Source organism: Choloepus didactylus, chromosome 18 (assembly GCF_015220235.1).
Source record: "Choloepus didactylus isolate mChoDid1 chromosome 18, mChoDid1.pri, whole genome shotgun sequence".
Classification (NCBI taxonomy): Eukaryota; Metazoa; Chordata; class Mammalia; order Pilosa; family Megalonychidae; genus Choloepus; species Choloepus didactylus.
This window is the reverse complement of record NC_051324.1, coordinates 27,463,854-27,483,035: the sequence shown is the minus strand read 5'-3', so window position 1 is coordinate 27,483,035 and position 19,182 is coordinate 27,463,854. Positions and strand designations below refer to the sequence as shown.

General features: G+C 53.3%; 1 protein-coding gene across 3 annotated transcripts in view; it reads right to left on the bottom strand.

Moving 5' to 3' along the window:
- Positions 1–19,182, bottom strand: part of RAB11FIP4 (RAB11 family interacting protein 4) — a 125,071-nt gene that overhangs the window by 27,541 nt on the left and 78,348 nt on the right. The window contains exons 1-2 of one of the 3 annotated variants that reach the window (XM_037808868.1): positions 10,817–11,067; positions 10,084–10,258 (exon numbers count right to left, since the gene is read on the bottom strand). The exons of 1 other annotated variant lie outside the window; for it this stretch is intronic. Coding sequence is in view for 1 of the 2 variants with exons in the window: in XM_037808867.1 (XP_037664795.1) it covers positions 10,817–10,846 (30 nt within the window). In the remaining variant the exon portion in view is untranslated. Of the gene's footprint in view, positions 1–10,083; positions 10,259–10,816; positions 11,068–19,182 lie in introns of those variants that run through there. One more of the 3 variants, XM_037808867.1, reaches the window with a different exon arrangement.

The window sequence follows — 19,182 nt, the reverse complement described above, 5'->3', positions numbered from 1 at the left end:
ATTTTTTTTTTTTTTTTTTTTTTTTTGCTTTTGTCAAAAAAACATTACATTCTCTTTCATGATCAGTTTAAGATCCTACTGCTACTTAAGAGACTATACTTTGCTCAAATTCATGCATGGTGGATCTATGATTACTGAGATGATATCCCATAAATACTATTTTTATGTGAATCTAGGTGAATTATTTCCATTTTCTTGTGTTTTCTGAGTAGTATAAACGTTGGATTTTAACTTGAAAGATGTGTACGTGCAGTTCAGCTACAGGCATTTAGAATTGCAAAGGCAATTTTTGTTTGCCCGAAACTGCATTCATTGTACTTACAAGACAAATGTAAAAGTCATTTTACCTAAATAGTGACTGTTTACACGAAAAAAGACCAGCAGTTAGCCCTGGCAGCGTAAGGTCCTCGCAGACAGAGCCTCTAATCCCGCGTGGTCAGGTGGCCTCTGCGGCCAGCAGTGCTCAGTAATTGAGCAAGATACTGCCAGCCTCTCCATGCCAGGCAGCACTTCCGGCAACCTGAAATCCAGAGCAGATTTCTTCCTTCTTCTGTGTGGTCAGTTCGGGACTGACCGCTCACAGGATATGTGAGTACCCTGCTCGGCTACGAGGCCAGCCTCCCTCTGACATGGCCAGAACCTGGGCCATCCCCAGGCTGGCTGTCCGGGGGTGGTAACGTGACTGAGCAGAGGCCAGGCAGCCGCTGCAGCTGATTGCTGCTAAATGACTCAGTTTCAAGGCAAACCCATGGAGGGGGTGGGGTGGGGGATAGCCCACGGTCACCCTGGGACCAAGGCACACTTACCTTCCCCTCCAGCCGGGGACAACCCCTTGCTGGGGGTGTGACTGTCCCAAAAAAGCCCTAAGTCCCAGATCTCACTGCCCCAGTGAACCTGCCCTCTAAATAAAAAGTCTTCCAGTCTAGCTCCTGCCTCCCAAGTAGAGCCAACGGCCTGTTTTCAAACGAGAACGTGGACTTCAGAGACAAACTGTTGGGGATTATGGAAACAGAAATTAAATTATTTCCACATCTGGAGACCAAACCCAGCAGCCTGCCGCAAGCATTCCAGGCATGTCAGCGACGGAGAAGCTGCAGGTCAAGGGAGGCGTTTCCGGTTAGCTTTGAGGCCCCCATCCGCCAACCCCAGGGTCCACACAAGAGCCTCCTACCTCCTGTCTACTTGGAGCCCAGCGGAGCCACACCCCAGGGAACAGAATGGCCGGCAGCTGCCGTGTGCTTTCGGAGTGGTCTCATTTTCCTCCCATAAAAACCCTGCAAGTAAATGTGGTCTCCTTGCAGATGAAGAAATGGCGTCCAGAGGGTTTAACCCGCTTTCCCCGAAGTTACAGTGCAATTTCTCTCTCCACTCCTTGTTGTAATCACACAAAAAGGCGGGGCCATACACACCTGAATGAAGAACCCCCTAACCTCAATGATGTCATCTAAGTTCTCAAAAGAGATTTCCCAGGTACCTGCACTGGAAAGTTCCAGTCTCCATCTAACCACTGCATCTCCGGCTTTCCTGAGAAAACCACATGGATGAGTGTCAGGGCAACTCAAATGTCAAAAGCGGAATTAGCAGGCTGCCAGTTGAAGGGGGTGTATATCAAGGGGCTCTCCTGGCTCTTTGAACAAGCAGTTATTTTGGGCTACAAATTATAGCTTTTGAAAATGTGGCTGTTTGAAGTGAGGGCTTAATTACTCACACAGTCAAGAGTTTGCGGGGCTGGCTTTGGGGGCTCCATATTTTATCATCACAATAAGAGGAGCTCAAGGTAAAGTGAGGACCTGGGACTGGAAAGCCATCTCACCACGGCCAGCTCTGCCCACTCTGGGGAGCCTGACAGATGGTCAAGCAGCCTCCCTCCAGTGGGGGGCCCTCAAAACAGGTGCCATGGTGTTTCCCAGGGAGAGGGCACTACCTGTATTGGGGGAACACACCTGGGGTAGCAGATCAACAGCCAGGGAGGGACAACACCCTGGGAGAGACAACACCCTAAAGCCAGGTGCATTATTTACCACACCCCTTCTTTGCCACAGAAACTGTCAGGCCCTGGGAAGCTAAACAGAGTCCCAGCACTTCCCCAGAGCCCAAAGCCTCGGGCTGCACCTGACCCAGCCCTTGTAGACAGGTGGATGGGAATGCGGTGGTGATGACAAGGTGACTCTCCTCCTCCCACTTGGCCCAGCCCCCTGTCAGGGCCCTCTGTTTTCACAGCCCTCTCCTGCCCCATCTTCCCGCACCTCCCATCAGTCTTCCTGGCGGGCTCAGTTCAGGTGTCCCTCTCTGTCCTGTGACTTTTGCCAGGCCTGGCTGCCCAGGCTGCCTGTTCCAGGAGCTTTCCCACATGTTCTAGCATCACCAGAGCCCAGTTTGGTGGCCGGGTGGGCGAGGCAGGCTGAGGCAGCTCAGGGCGCTTCCAGGGCTCTCCCACAGTGGGACAGGTCTGGCCACAGCTGGGCAGGTAGCCCCCCTGGGAGAAGGTTATGACAGGTCATCGAGGCCCCCTCGGAGAGCTGTGAGCGGCTCCCGACCCACAGCACCAGCTTCTGGCTCCTCAGACCGGCACCCACAGTCCTTTCCAGATGGGTCTCAGCCTCGGGATATGATATTGCCACACCCCCTCCCCCAAACTCGAAGCCTGTCTGACTTTCCTGCCACCCCTGGTAACACCCCCTACCCCTCCCACACCACCCCCTTCCCTGTTCCTTGGCGCAGGCTGCTCCTTATATCTGAAACAATTCCTCCAGCTCTGCAAATGCCTGCCCCAAGCAGTGTAGCATCACTGCACCTGGAGGGCACCCCCACCCCCACCCCAGCCCCAGGTGAGCACCCAGAGCTCTTTGTCATTTCTGGGGCACACTCATCTCGGTGCAGCCCTTTCTTTTCTCACATGACTCTCTCCCTGGGACCCTGGGTGGGCAGCCACCACAAGCCCACATGGCCCCAGTGGTGGGCTACCTGTGCCCCGGCTGCCTCAGCCTCACCTCAAGGCTCTTCTTCCCCATCTCCCCCCACCTCCACCCTAACCTTGGGACGGTGAACCCACTGGCTCTCTGTCCCAGCCAGGAGCTGTGTGGTAGCCTTCCTGCCAGGGTTCCTTTAGGGCTGGCCTAATTCCTTAGACCCCTTGGTACATGCAAGGGACTGAGGGACACCCACGTGCTACAGGCTCATCAAGGAGGCCATTGTACGCATAGTTTAGAATCTTAAGCAGGAGAGAGGGCAAGGGGCAGAGAGGAGGCCTATGAGGAAAACAAGGTTCAGAACCACTGCCTGCTCCGGAAGTCCCTCCAGCCAGCATCTGGCTTCCGAGCCCGTGCTCGGTGGGGCCCACCGTCAGCTGGACATTCCCACCGGCTGCCTCCTGGTGCCTCCAACTCGGGCCACTCCTCCCCAGTCCTGCTCCCACTGCACCAAGCAGCCCACATCCAAGCCCCACACTGCTGCACCAGGCCCCGGCAGCCTGGCTCCCTCACCCCCACGGGCGGCCCACCTCATCCCCCTGCTGCCCGTCTCCCTGCAGCCCAGCCATCCTGAGAGACGGCTTCCCCGACATTCTGCTCACACACACACCTGTGCCTTCCCAGGACCCCTCCATCTGTGCCAGGGCATTTGTTTACCTGGAGCAACGCCGTCGACTGTGCTCCCCGAGCCCTCAGCGCCCAGCTACAGGAACACAAGGTGGAATTAAGCACTTGAAGACCGGGAAAGGACACATCATCTATTAAGCACCTATTTTGTGCCAGATGTTTTTGTGCATCAGCCACTGAGAAAACTGAGGTTCAGAGATGTTGAATAACTTGCAAAAGATCACAGAGCTAGCAGGCCTGGAATCTGAACCAGGACTGATTGTAATGCAGCAGGGAGGGTACAGAAAAGACCAAGGGCTCCTGGCCATGGCAGTTCCACCACCACGTGGACAGTGCTCAGGACTGGGGGGCGTTGCAGGGAGCAGCTCCTACAGTCTACAGGAACAGGAGTTGGCAAGGCAGGGGGCACCAGAACTGGGACCCAAGCCGAAGGCTGCAGGGTCCCCAGCACACTGGGCTCCTGAGACCTGTGCCATCCCAGCTGCTGGCATAAACCTCCCCCTTTCTCACCACAGAGCACAAAGAGGCTACATGTGGGAAGACTTTACAGAAAGGGAGGAGAGAGGTTTGAAAGAAAATTGCTAAAAGGAAACACATGTGAAAATGAAAACTCAGGCAAAGTGGGAGGAAGTAGAGGGAACAGGATGATGTTCAAGGATTATAAACGAGTCAAGAAGCCCTCGTAACACCACAGTTTCCCTCTAGTACCTTGGTTTTGGGGATCAAACCATGTCCCCCACAAAAGGCATGTCCAGGTCCCAACCTCTGGTCCTGTGGGACCTCGGGAGATGTTATCGGTTAAGGTGAGCCAACACTGAATGAGGCCGGGCTTTAATGGAAGATGGCTAAGGTCCTTATAAGCAAAGGAAACTGGACACAGAAGAAGCCACTGGGAACAGCCAGAAGCCAAAAGCCAGCAGAACCCAGGAGAGAAAGGAGGAGAAGACGCTGCCATATGCATTGCCATATGACAAAAAAGCCAAGGACCAAGGATCACTGGGAGGCAGCCATCCCCAGGAAGCCGCAGTCTTCAGGGAGAAAGCAGCACCTTGCTGACACTTCGATTTTGAACTTCTCCTAGCCTCGAGACTGTGAGCCAATAAATTCCTGCCATTTAAGCCGATGCACTGTAGGGTATTTGTTTAAGCAGCTGGGAAACTAAAATATTTGGGAAAGCCAGTGACCCCCTTGGTCCCTGTCCTCACTTCCCATCTTAACCCAGGTGGAATGGGGCAAGTGACCTTAGATTAAACCTAGCAAGGGAAAAAAGCAGGGAAAGGTGCCCCGCCCATCATGATCCACAAGGCCACAGAGCCGGTGAGCCACAGAGCTGGCACCTGAGCCCAGGTCCTCCCAATGTCCACACTTGAACCACATCACATAATCCTGCCACCACTTCAAGGTAGCTCTACCCACTTCCTTGAAGAAATTAGGCAAATTATGTAAGCTCTCAATAAGTTACCTGATTTCTGTGTTTCATTAAATCCCTTCACTTTAAGTACCAATGAGAGAAAAGATACTGTCAAATTATAACACAGCAGTGAATGTACAATACATATCAATTTGAGACGCTGAGATGTGAAGAAAATAAACGTGTCTTAGAATCTATGAAATGTAGCACAAGTTTGAGTAGGGAAGGCGGACTGGGTCACAGTTCCTTAGACTTTGCACGTATTGAAGGGGAGACACTGACTCCAACGCATGCACTTGTACGTGTACACACACATATCTGTGGCTACAAGACTGTTCTTTGCTAAGTAGGGTGCAGTCTTGCAGACAATCACACAAAAGTGTGCCAGCCAGACCTGCCTTGTCAGCAAGAGCCCTCTTTTGGCAGGAGGCTATCAGTTCAAGGTTATTTACAGTCATGGGGCCAGGCAGAGGCCACCCTGACCACCACCCAGCAAGCCTGGATAGCCCTGCCTCAGTCGAGCTGCAGACCTCTGAGCTGCCAAGCTGGACAGGCTGGTAGATGTTTGCTCCTTGGAAAACTATCCAGGGCAGTCACCCAATGCAGCTGGGTGGCTGCACAGTCCATGCTTCTGTCTAGTCCCACTCCAGATCTCTGGAGTCATGGCGTTTTAATAAGGTAGAAACCTGTGGGCTAGCAATGGCAGACAGCACTGCTCTGAGCTGGCCTTTCCAGTTGGGGACAGGCAGATAGGTAGGACTGAGCTGGAGGTGAAGGGTTGGTAGACAAAGGTGCAGAAGACCCCCAGTGAACTGGGAGGAAGGGCCAGAGGCAGCCCACGCCAAGCCCAGGGGGGAGATGGCTACCCACCTTGGAATACACTTTGCATCTAATTCACAAGTTGCCTACCAGTCACTTAATTCTGGCCCCAGGTTCTGCTGCTGCGGTGGCCAAGTGGATTTATTTAAAAACACAGAAGCTGGAGGAAGTGAAGTTTTGCTCCACCTGTAGAGGCCCTCAAGTAATAGACTTTTTCTCCTGTCACCAACTTGTTCCAACACTGACATGCCCTATGCAAGAAATTCTGTTAGGAGCTAAGGTTATCAGTCACGGGGATCAAAGCAGTAGAAGCTTGCAGAACTAGAAACAGCTTTCTCAGGTGCCAGGCGCTGCTCTGAGTGCTTTACATACATTTACATATTTAATCCAAAACTACTCCCTGAAGGGCCTAGCCTCATCCTCATTTTACTGAGGAGGAAACTGAGTCACTGGGAGGCAAAATAACTTGCTTAAGATTCCACATATACCAAGTGGCAGAGCCAGAATTTGAACCTGGGCTGCCTGACTCAAGAGTCCAGGCTTCTGGCCTGCTCCCGAGCTACCTTACCAGGTATCGGGTGCCAGCTCAGTGAGGGTCAAGCCTCATTCCGAGCATTTAAAAATCACAGTGGACCATGGATGATTGTATGGTATGTGAATATATATCAATAAAACACTGAATTTAATTTATAAAAATAACAAGAAAAATCACAGTGAATCATTTTATCTTCCCCATCACCCAAGGATGTAGATGCCCTAATCCACCCCGTTTTACAGATGGTGAAACTGAGGCTCAGAAAGGAGAGGGAGCCTGCCCAAAGTCTCTGCAAGCAGCAGAGCCAGGATCTAGAGACTCAGCTATTTTCTGGCCCCCAAACATTTTCTACTTAAAAAAAAAAAAAAATAGGCATTGGGTGACTGGGCAGAAGACAAGGCTGTGTTTTGAGGTGGATATTTTCCCCAGGAAAACAAGCGAGCAGGAAGGAAATGGTTAGGTGTTAAGATTATCAGTTACCAATCAATAGAAGCTTGCAGGAACTTGCTCCTCTTCTCTCCCGCATCCTAAGAGGGAGACTTCAGTCTGCTGCAAAGAGCAGACACCCCTCGGCTCTCCGGCCCCCAGCTCACTGCAGAAAGCCCCAGCTACTTGGACAGAGGGTTCCTTTTTATGGTATCAGGCTTGTAGAGCAGGAGGGGGGAGTGACAAAAGACGCTTAGGAGCGACCCAGCTTCCTCCTACCCTCCACCCCACACCGCACCTCACTGTTTAGCCCTTCCTCTTTAAGAGAAAGGCTCCTGTGAATTCAGCCACAGGTATTAACAAGAACTTACACAAAGCTTTGTTTCCATTTGAATAATGCTTACATTGTTGGGAAGGAACCCACTTATCTAGGAGAATGAAGAAGTTGAATCAATTACAAATATGCCCAACAATTGGAAGACTTCTCTTTTCTTAAAGGAAGTCAAGAAGCGGGATGAGAACACTGGTGTGACAATTAGCACCCTGACAACCGGATCTGGGGGTGAGAGCCACCCAGACCCCACAGTTCTGGACCACTGTCACCTCCCCCTCCACCCTCCTCCACGTGACCCTGGAGGAGACACATATTTCTGGTTGTCTACTCCCTTCTCCCTCGCTCATTGCCCCTTCCCGCAAAAAAGTGAGGAAAAAGTGAAGAAGTAACCATTGGGCCCCTCTGGGGCTCAGAAAGGCAGGTTCTCATAACTCGAGCTCTTGGATGTAAGGGCTCTGGGGACAGGCTCGGCCAAGCCCCACAGGACAGTTCCAAGCAAGGCCAGCCTGGTTCCCTGAGGGTCGTCCACTGAACCATGAACGGAGCCCATGTGGACTGGCCAGTGCCAAACTCCATTTGATGAGACCCCCAATACTGGCAGGGACTGTCACCTGTGGTCAGATGCATAGCATGTTAAAACGACAGCTCCAAATGAAAACCCATGACAAAAGGGCTGCTCTGGAGAAGAGGGGCCCTGCCCAGAGCCTGACAGGCTTTCTGACACACTCTACAGCCCACCACCCAATGTGGGGACCCCATATCACACCATGCAGAACTGTGGTCAGGCTCAAGGCTGGTCAGTCCTCCCTAGGGAGCACCTGCTAGCCAGAAGAGGAGGCCACACACACACCTCACTGACACTCCACCCACTGCTCAGGATGCTCCCTGGGTGGGTGCAGGCCTGACAACACCAGGAACAGACAAGGCACCCCAACCCTCAGCCAGCACCCCACAGTGGGAGGGTAGATGGACGAGTGAAGCCCTTACTTCTCTTCAATCACAGTGGCCTTCTGCAGTTCCTTGCACACACTGCACCGGCCCCATTCCCACCTCAGGCTCTTTGCAGCTGCTGTCCCCTCTGCCTGCACCTCTTCCATCAAGATGCCACCTTCTCAGCAAGGACTTTCCAGCCACCCTGTTTAAAGAACATAGCCCACTACCCCCATCACTTCCCCACCCTGATTTTTCTCGCTGTGTCTCATGTACTGCATGTTTTACTCCTCGGCCTGTCTCACTGATTTCAGGTGAGCTCCTGGGGGCCAGGGATCTTTGCTTTGATCCCCGCTGCATCTCCAGCACCCAGCACAGAACCTAGCACCAGACCAAAGTGCCCAGCTGGCCATGGGGCAGGACCAGGTGCTAATGCAGCTGTGAGGCTGGGCAGCAGCAGGCCCCGAGGGGCCCCCCTCCACTGTATGGCCTCATCTCCAGGCCAGTGATTTGACACCAACTTCCAGTTACCGAGTCAAAAGACAGGAGAGTCGACAAAGGAAAACAGAGCCAACCCGAGTCCAGCACACCTGGGAAAGCCAGGTCCCCATAACACCGGGCAACAGGCGTACCAGATCAAGACGCCTCCTTTTTAAAAGGCAGGAAAGCAGAGCAAAGTGCCAGAGGGTAGATACCCTCTGCCCAAACTGTCCCTCCACTGTCTCATGCCCTGGGTCTGTGATGCCCAGATTCCAGAAACTGCCCAGGTTCTATTTCCCTGGGAAGCTCCCACCCCCTCCACCTCCTTACCCACACCTAAAATATACAAAGTGAAGTGACATTCTGAAGCCTCTTCAAAGCAAGGACAGTTGTGAAATATCCCTTGGCATAACCGAGACCGCCCCAGTAGAGGGACTGCCAGCTCAGGAAATAATGTTTTTAGCCACCCTGTGGGGTGAGGATCTCGAGGGTTTGAGGGTGGTGCAGGAGGATAGGCTGTGAGGGCCGCAGGTGAACAGCTGAAGAGAAAGCCCTGGATTTGGGGGGCAGCCCTGGTCCTAGTGGGAGGGGCCTGGGAGGCCAAGAAGGGGCTAGTATGCTTTAGGCACAAATGCTCTGGAGGAGAGTGGAGCCAGTGCAACACCCACCAGAAAGCCCTTGGGGTGCAGTCCAGAGCCTCCCCTGGGACCCTGAGGGACGGGTCTTAGAAGTCTCTGGGCTCCCTAATCTCTTCTTTTTTTCCCTTAATTGGCTAAAAGTTCTCTCCAGGAACAGGCTCCAGGCAGTCCCTCCTATACAATTGTCCTTGGGGCAAAGGTCACATCTCCTGCCCAGCGGGTAACCTGGCCGGGCTAGTCAGGTCCTGCCCCCGGGCCCTGTCTTATCTCTCAGGCTGACCTTAGTCACCCACCCCACCCCACCCCTGCCAAAGCCCACAGTCCCCAAACTCCCAAAGCCAGTCTCCACTAATCATCTGTGCAAGCTGTGCTGCCGGCCTGGTGCACATTCCCCTTTCTCCTGCCCAGCTCAAATCCAAAATTCTCTGGCTTCTCTCCCTCCTCCGGGTCAGAGATCTGACCCTCCAAGCCACACCGTCCACCGTTACTTCAGAGCAACCTGCTGAAGAGCTCACCACCAGGAGCTGGGTGAAGACCCAAGTCTTCAAAGTGTCCCCAAAGCATGCAGACACCTTGAGGGCAGGGAAGATCTCCCCTGTTCTGCAGGAGACATCCCCTGGGCACATAATCAGTATATCAGAAAGGCCGCTTGCCCCAGGGAACATGTCCACCCACCCCTTCCCAGGAGCCCAAGCATCACCACTTGCCTCCAGGGCAGAGCTCGCTGGGTGACTGGAAACAGCCCCCAGGCTACCCAAGCCAGCCCCCCCCATCACTGCTTTAGGAAGGAGTTTTACAAATAAGTCAGTCAAGGAACACTCTCCTGTTCCTCAGGGCCAGGTGATGTGTCATTTTCAACCACCTATGGGAGAGCACAGAGAGGGTGGGAGAAGGAAAATGGGCTAAGAACTGACCGTTGGAAGGCTGCAGGGATGACAAGAAATCGGGTCGGGGGCTGAAAAGGAGAGAGTTCCTCACAGCGGTAACAAGTTCTCCAGAAACTGCTCCGTCAGGACCTCGGAGACACTTGTCGCCAGCAGAGAAGAGACCGTGACAACAGCAACTACTCCCGGGGCAGACGTGTCGGCTCTGGGGAAGCGAAGCGCGAAGGGCTGGGAGCGCCAAGAGCCAAGGAAAAACTTCGCCTCGCAAATTCCCCTTCCGGACCCGGCCGAGCCCCGGGCAGGTCGCTGGAGCGACACCGGTCCCGGGGGCAGGCGCGCTGGGGGCGGACGTGGGACGCGGGGCGGACGCTTCCCCGTGCTGGGAGGAAGGCCTTAAGGGAGGCATCCTGAGCAAACGAGCCACCTCCCCAGATCACTGAGCCCACCTAAACACTTTAAAACTCTGCAACGAGAGCGGTTACCCTTCCTGGCTCCTCCTCGGAGCTGGTCCGGCCCACCCTCGCACCTGTGTGCAGGCGGAAAGCCGGGAAAAGACGGCGAGGCGATAGCAGCTTCTCCCGGGCCGAGCGAGCCCGGACGCAGGTAACCCGACCTCCCAGCCATGGCCGAGAGGGCGGACTCTGCCGCGGCGGGAGGGGGCGCTGGGCTGCGGGCGAAGCTCCGCGCTCCGGCAACTTCCCTGGGGCCGCGGGCCGGGCCAGGTGCGCGTCGCCGGAGCCTAAGTCCCTCGGCTGCCGCTTACCTGGTTCCCGGGAGCCGGCGGGGTGCGCATCCCCTGTCCCGCCGCGGGTCGGTCCGCTGCACAGGCGAGAAGCCGCGAGTACCGGTCTGCGGGAAGGGCAGGGCAGCAGCGAGCAGAGCAGCGCAGCGAGCGCAGCGAACAGTCCCGAGTGTGCACCGCTGCCGCCGCCGCCGCTCACTGAGTTCTGCACCAGTTGAAGGCGCCGGCCCGCCCCGCCCCCACCCGCGCCCGTTGCCGGGAGACCCGCGTGGTCCAAACGGCTCTTTGTATCAAAGCTGCCGTGACATCACGCGGCGCCGGGGCTCGAGGACTCGAAGGGGGCGGAGCCTTTGCTGGGGGCGTGGCCGGAGGTGGAGGAAACTGCTGCCTGAGAACCCGAGCCGCCGGGGGCGGGGCCCAGGTAACCCCGCCCACCCAAGGTAGGGGCGGAGGCAGGTGGCTGAGGCGGTGCCGACCAATGGACGCGCGGCTGCGGGGCGTGGCTTAGGCGACCCAGGGCGCGCCTCCGGAGGCGGAGCTCGCTCGGGCCCGCTGGAGCCCGCGGCGAGAAGTTAGCGCTGCCGGAGTTCGTGCGGCCGGCTCCTCGGGAGTAAGGGTAGACGGAGTTGGTAAGTTCACTGTCCTGCCATGCAGGCGCTGTGCTCCAATGCCCGTTCCAAGCCACTCTAACTTCCACTGCGAGCTCCTGGCCTGCGTGCCAAGGCTTATATTTGCGGACCCCAAGGAAGACTTGGCCCCACTCCCCCATCCTCATCCCCGCCAGCCTGAGTCTGATTTCCATCATGAATTCCACCCACAATGTTTCCAGTCTTTTCATGTAAAGTCAAAGCTATCTTTATAACCAGCCCCCAGAACAAACTAGCAGCTACAAAAAAGAACTAAAAACAAAACAAACGGGAGGAAGGGGACCCTGAACTCCTTCTGTTGGATCCTAGTAAATATAATTTAAGTCAAGGGAAAACATGGCTCACTCAACTCTTCTCCATAATTCTGATCAAAAGAAGGCAAAAAGATGATTGTAAAGCAGGAAATGTTGCAAATGTGGTTTCCTTCTGATTTGCTATGGCACTGTGTAGCTTTGAGGGACCAGCAGATTTATCTTACTTGTCTGGCTGACATGAAGTCACTTTTGCCTTTCCTGAGCCCTCACTGGTCAACAAGGTGGCACTTTGGTACTGGCCCAGCTGCCAGGCGGCCAGAGAAAGCTTTAGTCCAGCACCTCCCTCCACACACACATGCACATGTGCACACACACTGCTTCTCTACCCTCCTCCTCTCTGGCTCTTCTCAACTTCCTTCTCCCCAGTATCTCTTGCAAATAAATTCCCAGCTGCCCCTCTTTTTACCAGGGACTGTCTCTGAGCAAAGCAGCCACTGGGACTCCCAGGCCTGCTGGGGACTCTCCAAAAGGGGCAGCATTAGCTCTAGGGGTCCTGGCAGGAGCTACATGAGAGGGGAGGCTGAAGGGGAAGTGGGGAGGGAGGAAACCCCCCCCGGCCCTCTCCTCTCTGCTTCTGCCTTGCAGTTCAGAGATCTAAGTGTGGAAGGCATAGACTGTTTCTCACAGTGTCCATCCCTGCAGTAACTACCCATAGGAGCAGGAACAGGGCGGTATATCATACAGAGCACTGGCTCTGGAGTCGGACAGACCTGGGTTTGAAACCCATTTGCCAGCTGTGTGTCCCTAGCAGGCTGTTTACCTTCTCTAACGAATCTGTAATATGGGACTGGTGCAGTGCTTCCCCATGGGTTGGTGTGCACCTGGCACGGTGGGTGCACTTAATTTTAGGCACTCATCAAAGGTGTAGTGTGAGAATGAGCCCAAGCACCCTGGGCTTGCTCTACCTGCTCCACCCTGCGGCCTCAGCTCAGGAGCACCCACAGGGTTTTAGGGTTGTGGCTGAGTCCAGGGGTTCTGTCTCAGTTTCTTCTCTTCCCTTCTGAGTTCCCTGTTGCCCCTAAGGACTGCTGGGCTCCACAGGGCAGAGCACATGATGGGGTGGTTCAGAACTGGGGAAGAGAAGCAGAAATCAAGGAGAGGTTGCTTCTCTGGGCCCTGGCTTTCTCCCGCCTGGGGCAGCCTGAAGGGGCATTTGCAGAACCCTGAGGGGGCAGAGGGGCTGGTGGGGGCCTCTTTATTCTTCTTAAAGAGAGTGGAGAGGGGACACCTCTAGGTTTTTCTCCTGAAAAGCAGAGTATCAGAGAGGAAGGTCACAAACACTAGCATCGGACACTCTTGAGTCTGGAGCCTGCCTGGTTCTACAACTCACCATGGGGAAGTCATTCAATAGTTCTGAGTCTCAACTTCTTCCGCTATAAAATGAGAGTAAAACATTTCCTCTTTCAGTTGTGATGTTTAAAGGAAATGATAAAATGAGTGTCTAGTGCCATGCCGGCAGTGCTGCAGGCTCTCATTAAACGATTGCTCCTAATTACTTCCAGCAGCGTTAGCGGGCCCCAGCCTAACTCAGCAGTTACGTGCGTGGGGTCCCAAGCTGGAGGGCCAGGGTCTCATCTTGGCTCCATCACCTTGTAACTGGACCCCAGGCCAAGTTTAATTAAATCCCCAGTGCCTCAGTTGCCTCATCTGTTAGTATGTATTTTAGGGTTATTATGAAGATCAAAATTCTCAGGACACATAAAATACTTAGAACAGAGCCTGGTGCATAGCAGGTATGCAATAAATAGTAGCCATCATTACCCTTATGGCCGAGAGGCTGGGTGGAACTGGAGTGAGGATTAGAACCTAAAGCATCTTGTGGAAGAATGTGGGAAAGTGATTGCAGTGGAGGTTTGACGCTTTCTGGCAGGGCCTGGGGCAGCAGTGATAGTTGGGGGGTGAGGGGCTGTGTTTGAGGGGTGGGACTGGATAGCATGTGGGAAATGAGGGCTCCAGTCCAGCCTAGGGCTCCTGGAGGACTTGGCATCCTTGGTTCCAAAGGGGGCTAAGAGAGGGTTACTAGGAAATGCAGTCCTCCCTCCTGGGCACAGCCCCACTCATGAGGCTGGGGGAAAGGGGACTTTTGAGTTGACCTCCCTGGTGCCTTAGCACAGTTGTTTCAGATGTTATGGAATCACACCATTTTAAGCTAGGAAGATTCTCTGGATAAGCATCTAATGTCCTCTCTTCCCTATTTTATGGGTGAGAAGACTAAGAACCAGACTGGGCTGGGAAAGTGCCCAAGGCCACACAGTGAGATGTCAGCAGAGCAGGGACAGAAACTTAGGCTCCTGGCTGCTATTGAAGTTTGACTGGTATACTTACTGATGGGGTAAGACAGGAAGGGGATGGGAGTGGCAGAGGGCTGACTTCCTTGTCATTGAGTGTCCTAAGGGGTCTGACATGCAGAGATAAACATTAGTCCTTTATCAGGATTGCCAACATCAGTAAAACCTGGCCAACATTAGCACTGAACATTCTTTCTGCCCAACCACAGGATCACCAGCTACCCCCACCACAGCCCTTTTTATAGGTTCCTTGACTCCACACTTGGTATGTGTCAGCCCTGGCTGTTAAATCTCAGCTTTCAATTCCAGGGGACAAATTTAACCTTCAATGACTTAGGAAAGAGAAACAGGTACTAAGCAAGTAGGCAAGACTTTGGGTTTCCAGAGGCCTCTTGACCTTGACGAGATTCTGGGAAAGTCAAACCCAATCTGCCCCTGAATCCCAGAGCCCCAGCCTTCCTCCCCAGGCTGGGAAGCCCTCACTGGACAGAAGGGATTGGTCTGGAGAACCTGCTGTGGGCAGAGGAGACACCCGTGACCACTCCCTCCTCTGCCTCCTCCTCACCAAACTCTGTGAAGATACAGGAGGCCGGGGTTCTGGGCTCTCCCCAGATTTGTGAGCCTTAGATTCCTCCCTTGGAAAATCTGTGGGTGGAAGGGACATCTTTAGAGTCCCTTCTAATTTTACGAGCCCTCAATAGCCCAGATTTCGGACCCAGGTGTGCATCCTGGAATGTGAGCCACTTCCCACTAGCAAATGCCTTGGTCTTGCTGACCGTCCTTTGGCCAGGATGCCTTCAGCAGCCTGCCCCTGAGACTGGGTTTCCCTGTAAGGTCTGGATGGATGCTGTGCAGACAGGGAGCGGCCGGGTCTTATTGACTCTGGAACCCAGGCTGTCTTCAGAGGTGCCAAGCACTATTTTTGTCGACCTGTGCACACATATACAATGGGTTTTCTTACTCATTCAAACCCAAAGGGAGGGAAAATGGTGAGAAAACCTGCATTTCCTCCTCCACAAACATCTCTGACTCACTCGATCTTCAAAGAGGAGGAGGGGCGGGGGGTGGGGAGGAGGAAGGCTAGCAAGGTCTTCTTTTGACTTGGATTGGGTGAGAGCAAGCAGGAAAAAAACTTCCTTTTCCTTCATTCTGGGTAACAGGTGACTGCAAACCCAGGAGAGCATACAACTCTCCTCTCCCTCAAACCCCTTATCTTACCCTCCATCTTCTGCTACACCCAGGCAGCCTGGAAAGCCCACCGTAGGTGCCAGAGCCCAGGCCTCAGGTTCCCCTGTAATTCAGCCAGATCTTTAGGAGCGGATGGTGAAGCAGAGGCTCCCAAACTCTGCCACCCATTAGAATCACTTGGGGAACTTCAAAAACATCAGTGTCCAGGTTGTACCCCATGGCGATTGAACCCAAATGTCTGGGGTGGGAGCCAGGTGTTAGCAGCTTTGAAAGCTTCCCAGGTGATTCCAGTCGGCAACAAAGTCTGGGAACCACTGTGCTAAAGGCTTGCTGACTAGGGAGTTGGACTGCAATCACTGGTGAAGGCATTGTTCATTCATTCATTCATTCATTCATGCACTCATTCAACAGGTATTTCATGAGGGTCTCCTGTGTGCCAAACCCTGTTCTAGGTGCTGGAGATACAGCTGTGACCAATACAAAGTCTCAGTTCTCAGGGAGTTTACATTCCAGCAGGGGAAGTCAGACAACTAACAAATAAATGAATATATGTGATATTTGCTTTGAAGAAGGCCAGAGCTGGGTAAGGGAAATAGACACAGTGGGTCAAAGAGGACTTTTTCACCCTGGATGTAGGCACCAATTGGTACTTCAGGAAAGGGTAGATGTGCCCTGCTCATTGTTGCCAGCCAACCTTGAGGTTCTTGCTTCTTGCTCACACAGGGCCCTCCTGCTGGCTTCTTTCCAGTAGGTGATTTCTCCAGGTGAGGGGCCTGACGTCCCCTGTACACCATGCTCTCAACCCACCCTCTTCCCTGTCCATCAGCAACATCTGAATATAAGGTCTGGTTACGAAAGAGCAGTGCTGCAGCAACCTGCCCATGGATTTTAGGCTCAGGGAGTGAGATGTTGTGTTGAACAGAACTCCAAACTTAGGCTCAGAAGACCTGGATTCGAGATCTGGTTCTGCTGCTTACTTGCAAAAGACAAGTGGCTTTGCCTCAGTGAGCCTCAGTTTTCTCAGCAGGCAAGTGGAGAGAGTATGACTAACTTTATAAGATTGGAATGTATGTTAAAAGAGAGAATGTCAAAGACTTTTGGAAAATGTTTTGCAAATATAAGGACTTATAAAAAATTATCATTATCTATCCAATGTAGACATGAAACCACAGTGCATTAAAGCTGGGAGGATCCCATTTTACAGATGAGAAACTGAGGTCCAAAGAGAGGAATTGACTTGCCCACTATCACAAAGCTTGTAATTGGCAGAAGGATCCATGCTGACTTGGGAAAAGGGAGGTGGTTGGGAGTAGACTGGGAATGCTGTTTTTAGTATCAAACATTTTGACTTTGAGTCCCTCCCCCTTACCTACTAGACAAACTCCTATTCATCCTTCAAAACCCTGCTTAGGTATGACCTAAAGGAATGGTTCCCTGCCAGACCCTCTTCCACACTGCAATTCCTGAGGACAGGGTCCATGCCCCTAATGTCTTGGGACTCCAGCTCCTAACACAGTGTCTTGGGCACTTGGGGAATGTTCCCTGGATGGGACTGAGAATCACTCACACAGACAGCAGAGAGTTGAGGGCATGACTGGTTGGGAATTAGCAGGAGCCCTTCCTGAAATCTGGAGATGTGCATTTGAAAGGAGAGAAACAAGGGTATGAGAAAGGACTTTTTCAAGAGCAGCTGCCCTCTTCCCAGGATATATCAGATCTGAGCTCTGAAGAGACATCCTCTGCCTAACAGGACCCTCCGATAGGGGCCCTGAACCAAAAGGGAGATTTCCTGCAGCTTATTATTAGTAACAGCTGCCAATTATTAAAAATCTACTACACACTTGGTACTTCATTTCTTCTTATTTTAACTCCGCAATCCTGTAGGGTAGATGTTACTGCACCTGTTTTATAGACAAGGAAACAGGCTCAGGAGGCTTACGTGACATGCCCAAGCTGGCAGAGTAAGATTTGCACCCACATTTGTTAAGTTCATGTTCACGTCTCCCTGCTGCCTCTCTCACTGCATCACCAGCTTAATGACAGCAACTAGAATTGTCTGGGAAGCAGCAGAAATGAATTAATAAAGATGTTAAAAGACCTTGTGCTTGTAAGCTCCTCCTGCACCTCTCCATCATCCCCAGGGGAGCACGTGTCCCTGTGTAGCTCTGCAGTGTTTTAATCAGCTGCAGCCACACCAGCACGCTGAGATTGCCCACGTCCACCTTTGTGAGGCCACCTGGGGAGTGACCTGCCCAGCGGATGTGATTACAGCCTGCTCTGCTGGGTGGTCCATGGTCTGGGTAAGAGCCAAGGGCTAGACACCCTCCTGCAGTTGACGTGGCCACCACCTCCTGCCTTGCATTTCCCTGGGTGCCACTGGATGAGATAAGCAGGATGGAGCCAAGGCTCCAGGGAGAGCAAGAGGGAAGAAATATTTGTTGCTTCCCAAAATGTTTTGTGGAGCCCCAGACTCACTCAGAAAGCAAGAAAGAGAGACTTGGTGTTCAGATCATGGGATGAAATTCTTCACTCCTCCTTGGAGATGTCACAGAGCACCTCAGCAGGAAAGAAACCAGTTTAGCTTTGTTTTAACCCAGGATTTCTCAAGGCTATCAGGCTTTGGACAGGTCCCTTTGCATTGAACATTTAACAACCCAAGGACTCAGTGTCCTGTGAGGAATACACTTTGGAAAACAATGTTGTAGGCACTCTCTATGCATTAGCCCATTTTATCCTCCCAGATATTACTGTCTTCATTTTAAATATACCCTATTAAAGATAGTTAAAGGCAGTAATAGCAAGTGCCTACCTAGCACTGACTATGTACCAGGCTCTGTTCTAAGTGCCTCACATGTTATTAATTCACTTAATCTTCACAACAACTCTAGGAGGCAGATATTATGCCCCTTCTACAGATAAGGAAACTAAGGTTCAGAGAGGCTACCCAAGGACATGAAACCAGTAAGCGGAGAGCCAGGATTAGAACCCAGACAGCATGGTTCCAGAGACGGTGCACCATGAAGAAAGGGAGGCACTCGGGCCACGATCTCGGCTGCCTCATCCTAGAATTCCCCTGAGCTGCTCTGGACCGCGGCCTGCCATCTGCTGCTGCCCAGAAGGGTGTGGTCCACTCCCCCGAGCCACCCTCACTGCTTCCCCCCACCCCACAGTCATGTGGGTGCCCCTGGGTCCCCAGTGCTCATCCAGACAAGGGACCCTCCAGGGTGGGGCTCATCAATCTCCAGGATTTAAGCTCCCCAAAAGGAGAAGGGTACTTTAGACAAGGATGGTAGTGGGTGACAAAGACTTGACTTTTCTTTTCAGGTCAGAAGGGCTTGTAATTCCACTTTGAAAGCAAACACGCTTCCCACAATTGTCTCTGAAATTATTTTAGTGATGCTGGAAGGAAAAAATACACCAAACCAACAACAAATGAGCCCCCCCCCCACCTCCACCCCGGCCACAGAAGCAGGGCTGCGGGCTCTGCACGATGGCCGAGGCCGTGGGGCCAGCAGACGGGGCGGCCCCAGCGGCAGACGGGGAAAGACAGGCTCCTGGGGAGGCAGGCGCTGGCCTCGTGTTGCAGGCACACAGGGCTCCTTTATGGCTCTCCTTCCTGGGCTGGGCTCGGCAAAGGGAAACCAAAAGTGGCCTGGCCCCAGGACACTGAGCCAGTGTTCCTCCCACTTAGGGGGAAAACCACAACCTGGAACAGCCCCGTGGGCGCGGCCCGGGCAGGCTGAAGGAGCTGCTTGTGTTCAGGTAGAAACCGGAGAGGCCCCGAGGAGGCCAGGGCACGGACAGGAAGGAAGAGGCTGCTTGGGGGTGCCCTAAAAAAGCAGCCTTTCTTCCAGGCCGGGTCCCCAGCCATCCCCACTGGACCAGAAGGTCGCCTTCTCAGGGCTGAGGAGCTCTGGTGGCCCTCAGCCCAGGTTCAAGCCCCAGCTCTG